This window comes from Entelurus aequoreus, linkage group LG04, assembly GCF_033978785.1.
Source record: "Entelurus aequoreus isolate RoL-2023_Sb linkage group LG04, RoL_Eaeq_v1.1, whole genome shotgun sequence".
Lineage (NCBI taxonomy): Eukaryota > Metazoa > Chordata > Actinopteri > Syngnathiformes > Syngnathidae > Entelurus > Entelurus aequoreus.
The window spans coordinates 6,428,366-6,441,164 of record NC_084734.1 but is presented as its reverse complement, the minus strand read 5'-3'; the positions used below and the strand labels follow the sequence as shown (position 1 = coordinate 6,441,164).

General features: G+C 38.9%; 1 protein-coding gene across 2 annotated transcripts in view; it reads right to left on the bottom strand.

Moving 5' to 3' along the window:
* The window catches only part of tm9sf5 (transmembrane 9 superfamily protein member 5), a 48,578-nt gene that overhangs the window by 14,900 nt on the left and 20,879 nt on the right, over nt 1-12,799 (bottom strand). For both annotated transcript variants that reach the window (XM_062044120.1, XM_062044121.1), the window contains 6 exons: nt 8,612-8,731; nt 8,492-8,549; nt 8,256-8,415; nt 6,066-6,217; nt 5,878-5,989; nt 5,643-5,814 (listed from right to left, as the gene is read on the bottom strand). In XM_062044120.1, coding sequence (XP_061900104.1) covers nt 5,643-5,814; nt 5,878-5,989; nt 6,066-6,217; nt 8,256-8,415; nt 8,492-8,549; nt 8,612-8,731 — 774 coding nt within the window. The remainder of the gene's footprint in view (nt 1-5,642; nt 5,815-5,877; nt 5,990-6,065; nt 6,218-8,255; nt 8,416-8,491; nt 8,550-8,611; nt 8,732-12,799) is intronic.

Here is a 12,799-nt window from a genome sequence, read left to right as displayed (position 1 = left end):
CTTAGTGACATTGTTGGATTTATTATGTGTATTTGTTATGTGTATATGTATTTATGGCGGACTTACCTGGGACTTTAAGATGGGCGGGGCTACCACTGACAGGTGACCATGTACGTAGCTTTAAAAATGGCGTCATTGTTTCGTTTGTAAAAACAGCGTGCTTCGTCACCAGCATACCCCACTGGTAAGCTCATTTTGTTACATCCGCTTTTCTTTGTTAGATCAGCTGAATTATTGCTTAAAGTCCATGCTTGCCCACTTCCTTGCTTTTGTGTTTGCTGTATGTCTGCTATGTCCGCAGTGCACTATTAGCTTGTTTATCTTGCACTTTCTGTTTTGAAATGACATGAATGTTTGTGCCACTGCTTAATAACTGTTTCATAAATACACTTTTGCTAAATTGACCAAGTTTGTGATTGAAAGTTTAAAAGTAGCATATATTAATGCAGTATGAAGAAGAATGTTTTAATGTAGACACATAGAATCATCATACTGCTGTGATTATATGCATCAAGTGTTCATTCAAGGCTAAGGCAAAATATCCACAAATATATCATGTATCGTGACATGGCCTAAACATATCGAGATATTAATAAAAGGCCATATCGCCCAGCCCTATAATGTACCCTAAGATTTTTTGTTAAAATAAAGACAATAATGACATTTTTTATGGTCCCCTTCATTTAGAAAAGTATCGAAATACATTCTGTATTGGTATCGAAACAACACTAATTACTCGCTAGTTAGCAGGTTTATGCAAAAACAAGCCACCAATTCCAATAACCTACTCAGTGGCCTAGTGGTTAGAGTGTCCGGAGCCATTACCTCCCTGCTTGGCACTCAGCAATAAGGGTTAGAATCGGGTGTTAAATCACCAAAAATGATTCCCGGGCGCGGCACCACTGCTGCTCACTGCTCCCCTCACCTCCCAGGGGGTGATCAAGGGTGATGGGTCAAATGCAGAGGACACATTTCACCACACTTAGTGTGTGTGCGTGTGACAATCATTGGTACTTTAACTTTTTAACTTCAACAATGTCCACAAAGGCGTGTAGGAGGGTAAACAAGGGCCAAAGAAGAATGTTGCGGTACAGGATTTGCAAGAAAGGGTTTCATTTTTGACATTTTCCATCACTTCCCAGTGAACAACGCATGACAAAGTTGGGACATACAGTATATGCCAGGGGCCGTACTTATCAAGCTTCTTAGAGTGCCATTTTACACTTAAGTCCTGAGAATTTGCGAAATTTAGTCCTACTCTCAAACTTAAGAATAAAAGCTTTTTATCAACGTTCTTAAGTCTAAGAATCACTCCTACTCTCCACGATATTTAAGAGACCTTCAGAGGTGTCTTAAGTGGTTAGGAGTTGCCAGCAGGGGGTGACACTGAGGCGAGAGAGACGTGCGCGAACGTTCAGGGAACGGAACAAGGTTTTGTTTTTTTTGATGACGAGCAGCTGATCAAACGGTATCGTTTAGACAGAGCGGATATTATTTTTGTCACAGATTTAATACTTTTCGATTCCTTGTTGATTTCTGCATGTGTCTGCAGTGAGCTAGTATATATAGAGCCACCCACACCAGTTTCAAATTAGTTGCCTAATTAATGAATTGGAAAGAAAATGTTATGACAGTAGCGTATGTGTGTGGCCGTGAGGTGAGTGACGTCAGTGAGTGTGTGGGCGAGAGAAGAGAGAGCGGTAGCGTGAGTGCCGGCGGGGACTAGTTTGTTTTGTATTATTTTGTAGTTTATTGTCAAAATATACACTCCCATTGTCCACTTAAATATTTCCAAGATATTTCTTTATTCTTAGAAAACGGATTCCCTTCCGTGATTGGTCATTTCTATGGACACAGAAATGACGTCACCTAAAATTCCGTTTACGGCACATAGTAATGTCGTAATTCAGCTCTGAGTGTGACACTTAAGATTCAGTCCTACACTTCGCTGAAAGTGTGAGTAAGACGCTTGATAACTAACTTTTAAGTGCAGCTTTCAGCGAAGAATTTATTTACTCTTAAGTCAACTCTTAGCAGACTTCTTAGGAGTAATTCTGAGAAGCTTGATAAGTACGGCCCCAGAGCTGCTTGTCAATTTACATGTACAATTTCAGAAGAGGCTCCTTATGTTACAAAATTTCATATTTACCACCCATAAATTATTAACATTGTACTAAATCAACAACTTGTAAAAGAATACGTCGTTGAATACACTGAGAAGATAGAACGTTACTTTTTCCTATCAGTATGTCTCAACATTAAGGCAAGACTCCTCCGACGAGTCAGGGAAAACTAGAAAGTGAAGTGAAATTAGGTGTGGTGATATTCTCACAAAGTGGAGAATGTTGGGCGCATGCCTCGTTGAACCGGTGGTGTCTGCATGTTTTCATAGTGAATAGTGAAAGAATACAGAGTTGATACATGTTGTATATTAACAATGCTAAGACCAATTCAACGTACGTCAGTATATGCTAGGCTATTTTTGGAAGAAAAAACATTATCTTAGCTTTTGTGTTGCAGGTGACAATCAAATATAAGTTTCAGTGCATACAGAATATATTCACAGCACTTCACTTTTTCCACATTTTGTTATGTTACAGCCTTCTTTCAGAACGACGTGAAGTGAATTACATTTATATAGCGCTTTTCTCTAGTGACTCAAAGCGCTTTACATAGAGAAACCCATCATCTAAATCAGTGTTGTTCAACCTTTTTTGAGCCAAGGCACATTTTTTGCGTTGAGAAAATGCGGAGGCACACCACCAGCAGAAATCATTAAAAAACGACACTCAGTTGACAGTAAAAAGTGGTTGTCGCAATTGTTGGATATGACTTTAAAGCATAACCAAGCATGCATCACTATAGCTCTTGTCTCAAAGTAAGTGTACTGTCACCACCTGTCACATCACACCCTGACTTATTTGGACTTTTTTGCTCTTTTCCTGTGTGTAGCGTTTTACTTCTTGTCTCGCGCTCCTATTTTGGTGGCTTTTTGTCTTTATTTGGTATTTTCCTGTAGCAGTTTCATGTCTTCCTTTGAGCGATATTTCCCACATCTACTTTGTTTTAGCAATCAAGAATATTTCAGTTGTTTTTAATCCTTCTTTGCGGGGACATCGTTGATGGTCATGTCATGTTCGGATGTACATTGTGGACGCCGTCTTTGCTCCACAGTAAGTCTTTGCTGTCGTCCAGCATTCTGTTTTTGTTTACTTTGTAGCCAGTTCAGTTTTAGTTTCATTCTGCATAGCCTTCCCTAAGCTTCAATGCCTTTTCTTAGGGGGACTCACCTTTTGTTTATTTTTGGTTTAAGCATTAGGTACCTTTTTACCTGCAGTATGCCTCCCGCTGTTTCCGACATCTACAAAGCAATTAGCTACCTACCTACTGATATGGAAGAGTATAAAGTGGCAAGTCTGCCGATCTCCAGACAGCACAGACACTCAACAACGGCACATTATTTGCGGATTATAATTACTGGTTTGCAACAAATATTTTTAACCCAAATAGGTGAAATTAGATCATCTCCCACGGCACACCAGACTGTATCTCACGGCACACTAGGTTGAAAAACACTGATCTAAATTACATTTTAAACCAGTGTGTGCAACACTGGGAGCAGGTGGGTAAAGTGTCTTGCTCAAGGACACAACGGCAGTGACTAGGATGGCGGAAGCAGGGATCGAACCTGGAACCCTCAAGTTGCTGGCACGGCCACTCTACCAACTGAACCAAATGAACTAAAATGGAATAAATTCATTGTTGTTCCCAAAATGTTACAGACAATGCTCCAAAATTACAATGTGAAAAGTTTGCAAATGTATTAAAAATTAAAAAGTGCCCAAAGGTAGGTGCGCCAAGCTTTGGCATCATACTCAAAAAGACTTAATGCTGTAATTGCTGCCAAAGGTGCATCCAAAGTATTGAACAAAGGCTGTGAATATTTACCTGTATGTGATTTCTCAGTTCTTTTTATTTCAATACATTTGCAAAATGTATAAAAAACAACAATTTCAAATTGTCATTATGGGGTATTGCCTGTAGAATTTTAAGGACAAACGTGAATTTATTCCATTTTGGAATAAGGCTGTAACATAAAATGTGGAAAAAGTGAAGCGCTGTGAATGTACTTATATGTAATAGAGCTAGGCCATTAATCAAATTGCGATTTGGCGTCGCCACATTATAAAAACAATAATCAAAAAAGAATAATGGGCTGTGCGACGTGCATGCACACTCCTGAGCTAGTAACTGTGAAAGGGATGAATGCGGGTATGTGGGGGGGAAAAGGACCATTTATTTGACACAGCGCCAGTATCCCAAAATCCCTCATCTCTATTCACTTCATTTTTAAGTTGAGACTCAAAAAATTAAAAATAAACGAAAAAGTGGGAGCTCTTGTTTACTCAGTTTTTTTTTAATGGGGACATATGAGAATTCTAAACCTCATATAAAACACTTATGTATTGTTTATGCTTTGTATTGATGATAAATGCTTGTAATATTTGTCCCCTGCACTGACTTACATCAATATGATGTAGTGCAGTTCTATACCACAATAATAAACATACGGTTGGATTAATAGCTTATGATTGGAGATGTCCGATAATGGCTTTTTTTGCCGATATCCCGATATTGTCCAACTCTTAATTACCGATTCCGATATCAACCGATACCGATATATACAGTCGTGGAATTAACACATTATTATGCCTAATGTTGTTGTGACACCCCGCTGGATGCACTAAACAATGTAACAAGGTTTTCCAAAACAAATCAACTCAAGTTATGGAAAAAAATGCCAACATGGCACTGCCATATTTATTATTGAAGTCACAAAGTGCATCATTTTTTTTAACATGCCTCAAAACTGCAGCTTGGAATTTGGGACATGCATGAGGAGGTTGAGGTGGGGGGATAGGGGGTAGCGGGTAGCGGGGGGTGTATATTGTAGCGTCCCGGAAGAGTTGGTGCTGCAAGGGGTTCTGGGCATTTGTTCTGTTGTGTTTATGTTGTGTTACGGTGCGGATGTTCTCCCGAAATGTGTTTGTCATTCTTGTTTGGTGTGGGTTCACAGTGTGGCGCATATTTGTAACAGTGTTCACTTGTTTATACGGCCACCCTCAGTGTGACCTGTATGGCTGTTGACCAAGTATGCCTTGCATTCACTTGTGTGTGTGAAAAGCCGTAGATATTATGTGACTGGGCCGGCACGTAAAGGCAGTGCCTTTAAGGTTTATTGGCGCTCTGTACTTCTCCCTACGTCGTGTACACAGCGGCGTCTTAAAAAGTCATACATTTTACTTTTTGAAACCGATACCGATCATTTCCGATATCACATTTTAAAGCATTTAGCATCTCTACTTATGTTTTAAAAAGGCCACATTTTCATCCACTTTACAAGTGACCCGATCTGTACATGCTGTTGGATTTCACATGAAAAAGATCTTTATCAGTAGTGACTCATCTATGAAGAGACAACAGTTTCACAATAGCTTTAACAACTTCCTGGTGCTATATTGCGCTTGTACCAGGATGGGGATCCTGATAGTACCAGTGAAAAAGGCCACGCCCCTTTAAGGCTTGGACATACATTGAACTGCTGCTGCTTATGGGCTTTAATTTGGTGCGGTGAGGCTCACCTGTGAAGAGGAAGAAGATAAGGACCATGATCAAGGTGTATCCGAAGTAGAGGAAGGTGCTGGCTGCGCCGATGATTTGCAGCTTGGATAAGAAATAATGCACGGCGTATATGAAGAGGTAGACCGCGGTGAAGCCGCTGGTCAGGAAGGATCGCCACCACCAGTGGTAGTCCTGGACACACAAATGAGGCCACTTTTAACACCCAGTAAGTGTTGATTTATTGTGTTTGTGTACCTCAGCACATAAGTGGAAGTAGCAGAGCAGAATGGTGGCCTCCGAGCATGTGATGAGCAGAATGATGAAAACCAGGAACAGGAAGCCGAACATGTAGTACATCTGATGGGACCTTTCACGGTACAATAACAAAAATAAACAAACGTGAGCGAGACAAGTGAAGTGAGCATTCCCACCAAGCCGCTTACCAAATGCTATTGAGGATGAAGAAGAGTTGGATGAAGATGCAGCCAAAGGGCAGGATGCCCCCCATCACTATTCCAGGAATAGGCTTGGTGAAGAACGACTGCTCGGGAATTTGGCGGGGGATTTGATTGGTTCTCACTGGTTGCCCGATTGCCTGCATGAGCGCAAAAAGTACAAACAAATATGCAATTATTTTCCAGTGGAAACTGAATATAAATGTTCGCATTCAGAATTTGACCAAATATTGGGGAAACGGTCTCTCAAATCTCACAAAACATGCACGTACGCATCAAGATAGTAACTGTGTCTGGCTTTTCTTAGCTTCTCCACAAAACAGCAAGCAAACATCCACTTGAGCTAACACTTTTGGTGTTACAATACTTTTGTCCACTATATTATATTGTTCTTGTTGAAAGTGTTTAATTTACTGCTTTTTATACTTACGACTCTTAAACCCCAGAACATATTTTATTAATGCAGTGGTTCTGAAACTTATTTCACCAAGTACCACCTCAGAAAACACTTGTCTCTCCAAGTGCCACCATAATGACAACATTAAATACAGTAGTGTAGTAGACCTAAGTATTCATTAAGTACCACCATAATGACAACATTAAATGCAGTAGTGTAGTAGACCTAAGTATTCATTAAGTACCACCATAATGACAACATTAAATGCAGTAGTGTAGTAGACCTAAGTATTCATTAAGTACCACCATAATGACAACATTAAATGCAGTAGTGTAGTAGACCTAAGTATTCATTAAGTACCACCATAATGACAACATTAAATACAGTAGTGTAGTAGACCTAAGTATTCATTAAGTACCACCATAATGACAACATTAAATACAGTAGTGTAGTAGACCTAAGTATTCATTAAGTACCACCATAATGACAACATTAAATACAGTAGTGTAGTAGACCTAAGTATTCATTAAGTACCACCATAATGACATTATAGTAGTGTAGTAGACCTAAGTATTCATTAAGTACCACCATCATGACAACATTAAATACAGTAGTGTAGTAGACCTAAGTATTCATTAAGTACCACCATAATGACATTAAAAACAGTAGTGTAGTAGACCTAAGTATTCATTAAGTACCACCATAATGACATTAAATACAGTAGTGTAGTAGACCTAAGTATTCATTAAGTACTACCATAATGACAACATTAAATACAGTAGTGTAGTACACCTAAGTATTCATTAAGTACCACCATAATGACAACATTAAATACAGTAGTGTAGTAGACCTAAGTATTCATTAAGTACCACCATAATGACATTAAATACAGTAGTGTAGTAGACCTAAGTATTCATTAAGTACTACCATAATGACAACATTAAATACAGTAGTGTAGTACACCTAAGTATTCATTAAGTACCACCATAATGACAACATTAAATACAGTAGTGTAGTAGACCTAAGTATTCATTAAGTACCACCATAATGACAACATTAAATACAGTAGTGTAGTAGACCTAAGTATTCATTAAGTACCACCATAATGACATTAAAAACAGTAGTGTAGTAGACCTAAGTATTCATTAAGTACCACCATAATGACATTAAATACAGTAGTGTAGTAGACCTAAGTATTCATTACGTACCACCATAATGACAACATTAAAATACCAGTAGCATAGTAGGCGCAAATATTCAAACAAGGCAGATGTTTTATTTAATCGTTTTGGCCACAGTAACAAAAATATTCTCGATTCAAAATCTAAAATGTGTTTTATTTACATTGGGTCACACTTATATAATTAGCTACATTCTTCCATAAAATAAACAACAGATGTTATGTCTTTTTTATATTACTTATAAGTGGTTTTGTTTAGTAAAATTCTAGCCAAATGATTAATAAAATAAAATATAAATAAGGCAACAGGAGAAGTATCCAACACTTCTCTTGTCTCATGTAAATGTGTACAGCAGATATAGATCATCTACATCTACGATATGATTTGTCTGAGTGGCTAAACTGGGAAAAATAAAATAAAATACTTTTTGAAAATTAATTTGATTTTTTTTAATCGAAGAAGAGTCATTGCAAATAAAAAACGAGATTCATTGGAAATTTGATTTTTTTTGACGCTCCTAATTATTCTATTTCCAACGTGAAGCATTTCTGTCCCAGGATGCATTGTGTTTAGCGGTAAGAGGCGCCACATGATACGTACGGCCTTCTTGAATCCAAAGTAGGCACCGATGAAGGTGAGCGGCACAGAAATTCCAAACCACAGGGCCAGGATTGCTACCAGGGTCCCGAAGGGGATGGCTGCTGAGGACCCTTCCACCCAAAGGATCAGGTTCATCAGGAAGAAGTCGGCAAACACGATACTGAAGAAGCGTCATATTAAAAGGAGAATGGATAGAATAAAACAGCAAAAGAGATATTTTGTGAGCGTGAACAAACCCAGGGCACAAGAGAGCTGTCAACAGGACGTTTGTCTTCCACTTTTCTCCTCCAAAGGCTGCAAAAAAAAGTTAAGATGAGCACACAAACTTGTATTATAAACACAACTTTCCATCTTACTTTTGTACAGGCGTGCTGACACGTAGCCAGCAGGGGTGCCCAGCAGGACCCAGAGGACCACGGAGCACGTCATCAGGGCGCCTCTGTTGGCCGGCGACAGGAAGCCAAGGCAGGCCAGGACTACAGAGGGGGAAGTCATCACATTATAACACTAGTACTGTTAGGGTTGCAAAATTCCGGGAATATTCAAAGCTGGAAACTTTCCATGGGAATTAACGAGAATTAATGGGAATAAACATTGAATGCAACATGCTAGATCTTGCAGCATGATTATTATCTAAAACAACCTGATTTAATGCAAATTCAGTAGAATTTCAACCCTGCACGGTGCATTCCTCCATCACATGCACAGATCATTCCCAGTATGCTACACACTACAGCAGGGCTATTGAGGCCACACTAGTATTTGAGCCCAAGGACTTCATCCAGTCAGGTAAGTGTTGATGATATTACTGGGGTAAATATATTTGATCTATGGTATTTAAGTTTAATAGAGGTGTAATTGCTTGTTACTGTATGACTGTGGGCTACTCAAATACTAAATCAAAAGGTGTAGTTTCCTCTGCCTTCTGTTCTGCTAGCCATTCTGTTGTCATACAAGAATGTAGGTTATAGTTTGATTTAGCATGCTGATTGAGTGTTCTTTTATTCATCTAGCCCAGGGGTCACCAACCTTTTTGAAACCTAGAGCTACTTCTTGGGTACTGATTAATGCGAAGGGCTACCAGTTTGATACACACTTAAATAAATTGCCAGAAATAGCCAATTTGCTCAATTTACCTTTAACTCTATGTTATTATTAATAATTAATGATATTTACACTTAATTGAACGGTTTAAAATAGGAGAAAACACGAAAAAAATGAAAATTAAATTTTGAAACATAAGTTTATCTTCAATTTTGACTCTTTAAAATTCAAAATTCAACCGAAAAAAAGAAGAGAAAAACTTAAAAAAAGAATTTATGGAACATCATTAGTAATTTTTCCTGATTAAGATTAATTTTAGAATTTTGATGAAATGTTTTAAATAGGTTAAAATCCAATCTACACTTTGTTAGAATATATAACAAACAATATATAACAAACAAAGCTATATTTCTAACAAAGACAAATCATTATTTCTTCTAGATTTTCCAGAACAAAATTTTTTAAAAGAAAATCAAAAGACTTTGAAATAAGATTTAAATTTGATTCTACAGATTTTCTAGATTTGCCAGAATAATTTTTTTGAATTTTAATCGTAATAAGTTTGAAGAAATATTTCACAAACATTTTTCGTTGAAAAAACAGAAGCTAAAATGAAGAATTAAATTAAAATGTATTTATTATTCTTTACAATAAAAAAAAATGTTTTAGAAGACGAAGGAATTTAAAATGTAAAAAGGTATATGTGTTTAAAAATCCTAAAATCATTTTTAAGGTTGTATTTTTTCTCTAAAATTGTCTTTCTGAAAGTTATGAGGAGCAAAGTAAAAAAATTAATGAATTTATTTAAACAAGTGAAGACCAAGTCTTTAAAATATTTTCTTGGATTTTCAAATTCTATTTGAGTTTTGTCTCTCTTAGAATTAAAAATGTCGGGCAAAGCGAGACCAGCTTGCTAGTAAATAAATACAATTTAAAAAATAGAGGCAGCTCACTGGTTAGTGCTGCTATTTCAGCTATTTTTAGAACAGGCCGGCGGGCTACTCATCTGGTCCTTACGGGCTACCTGGTGCCCGCGGGCACCGCGTTGGTGACCCCTGATCTAGCCTATTTCTATTCATTTGTCCATCGGTAAAATATTTTTAAAGACTACTCCAATTGTTTAGCTGGCTATTTATATCTGTGTGTGTGGCATTGCATTAGTGTTTTACAAGAATAAATAAATACAAACAGAATAATGCCACGTACACCATCTGATGTGTGGAGACATTTCACCCCAACCTATGTATCAATCAATCAATCAATGTTTATTTATATAGCCCTAAATCACAAGTGTCTCAAAGGGCTGTACAAGCCACAACGACATCCTCGGTACAGAGCCCACATACGGGCAAGGAAAAACTCACCCCAGTGGGACGTCGGTGAATGACTATGAGAAACCTTGGAGAGGACCGCATATGTGGGTAACCCCCCCCCTCTAGGGGAGACCGAAAGCAACGGATGTCGAGTGGGTCTGACATAACATTGTGAAAGTCCAGTCCACAGTGGATCCAACACATCAGCGGGAGTCCAGTCCACAGCGGGGCCAACAGGAAACCATCCCGAGCGGAGACGGGTCAGCAGCGCAGAGATGTCCCCAACCGATGCACAGGCTAGTGGTCCACCCGGGGTCCCGGCTCTGGACAGCCAGCACTTCATCCATGGCCACCGGACCTATGCAACTCCCCCTCGCAAGGGACAGGGGAGAAGAGGAGAGAAGAAAAGAAACGGCAGATCAACTGGTCTAAAAAAGGGGGGGTCTATTTAAAGGCTAGATTATACAAATGAGTTTTAAGATGGGACTTAAATGCTTCTACTGAGGTAGCATCTCTAACTGTTACCGGGAGGGCATTCCAGAGTACTGGAGCCCGAATAGAAAACGCTCTATAGCCCGCAGACTTTTTTTTGGCTCTGGGAATCACTAATAAGCCGGAGTTCTTTGAACGCAGATTTCTTGTCGGGACATATGGTACAATACAATCGGCGAGATAGGCTGGAGCTAAACCGTGTAATATTTTATACGTAAGTAGTAAAACCTTAAAGTCGCATCTTAAGTGCACAGGAAGCCAGTGCAAGTGAGCCAGTATAGGCGTAATATGATCAAACTTTCTTGTTTTTGTCAAAAGCCTTGCAGCCGCATTTTGTACCAACTGTAATCTTTTAATGCTAGACATAGGGAGGCCCGAAAATAATACGTTACAGTAATCGAGACGAGACGTAACGAACGCATGAATAATGATCTCAGCGTCGCTAGTGGACAAGATGGAACGAATTTTAGCGATATTACGGAGATGAAAGAAGGCCGTTTTAGCAACACTCTTAATGTGTGACTCAAACGAGAGAGTTGGGTCGAAGATAATACTCAGATTCTTTACCGAGTCTCCTTGTTTAATTGTTTGGTTGTCAAATGTTAAGGTGGTATTATTAAATAGATGTTGGTGTCTAGCAGGACCGATAATCAGCATTTCCGTTTTCTTAGCGTTGAGTTGCAAAAAGTTAGCGGACATCCATTGTTTAATTTCATTAAGACACGCCTCCAGCTGACTACAGTCCGGCGTGTTGGTCAGCTTTAGGGGCATGTAGAGTTGAGTGTCATCAGCATAACAGTGAAAGCTAACACCGTACTTGCGTATGATGTCACCCAGCGGCAGCATGTAAATACTAAAGAGTGCAGGGCCAAGAACCGAACCCTGGGGAACTCCGCACGTTACCTTGACATAGTCCGAGGTCACATTGTTATGGGAGACGCACTGCATCCTGTCAGTAAGATAAGAGTTAAACCAAGACAAGGCTAAGTCTGACATACCAATACGTGTTTTGATACGCTCTAATAAAATATTATGATCGACGGTATGGAAAGCGGCGCTAAGATCAAGAAGCAGCAACATAGATGACGCATCAGAATCCATCGTTAGCAATAGATCATTAGTCATTTTTGCGAGGGCTGTCTCCGCAGAGTGATTTGCCCTGAAACCGGATTGAAAAGGTTCACAGAGATTGTTAGTCACTAAGTGTTCATTTAGCTGCTGTGCGACAGTTTTTTCGAGAATTTTGGAAATAAACGGAAGGTGGGAGACCGGTCGGTAGTTTACCATGAGGTCAGGATCGAGGTTAGGTCTTTTGAGCAGAGGATGAATAACCGCTTTTTTGAATGCTAGGGGAACAGTGCCGGAGGAAAGTGATAAGTTTATAATATTTAACACTGATGGACCTAATAATACAAACAGTTCCTTGATAAGTTTCCCAGGAAGTGGGTCAAGTAAACATGTTGTTTGTTTTATCCCACTTACACGCTGTAATAATTCCTCTAATGTTATTTCATCAAAAATAGAGAGACTATTTTGGAGGGCAGTGTCCGTCGTATATGTATGTAGGCAGAAAGGCGGTGTACATTTGCAAATACTGTGCAAAGAGCTACGTCAAAAATGCCACAAAGATGCAGCAGCATATAGACAAGTGCCCAATAATATATTATTATTGTCATTCCCCATTCATACCCATAT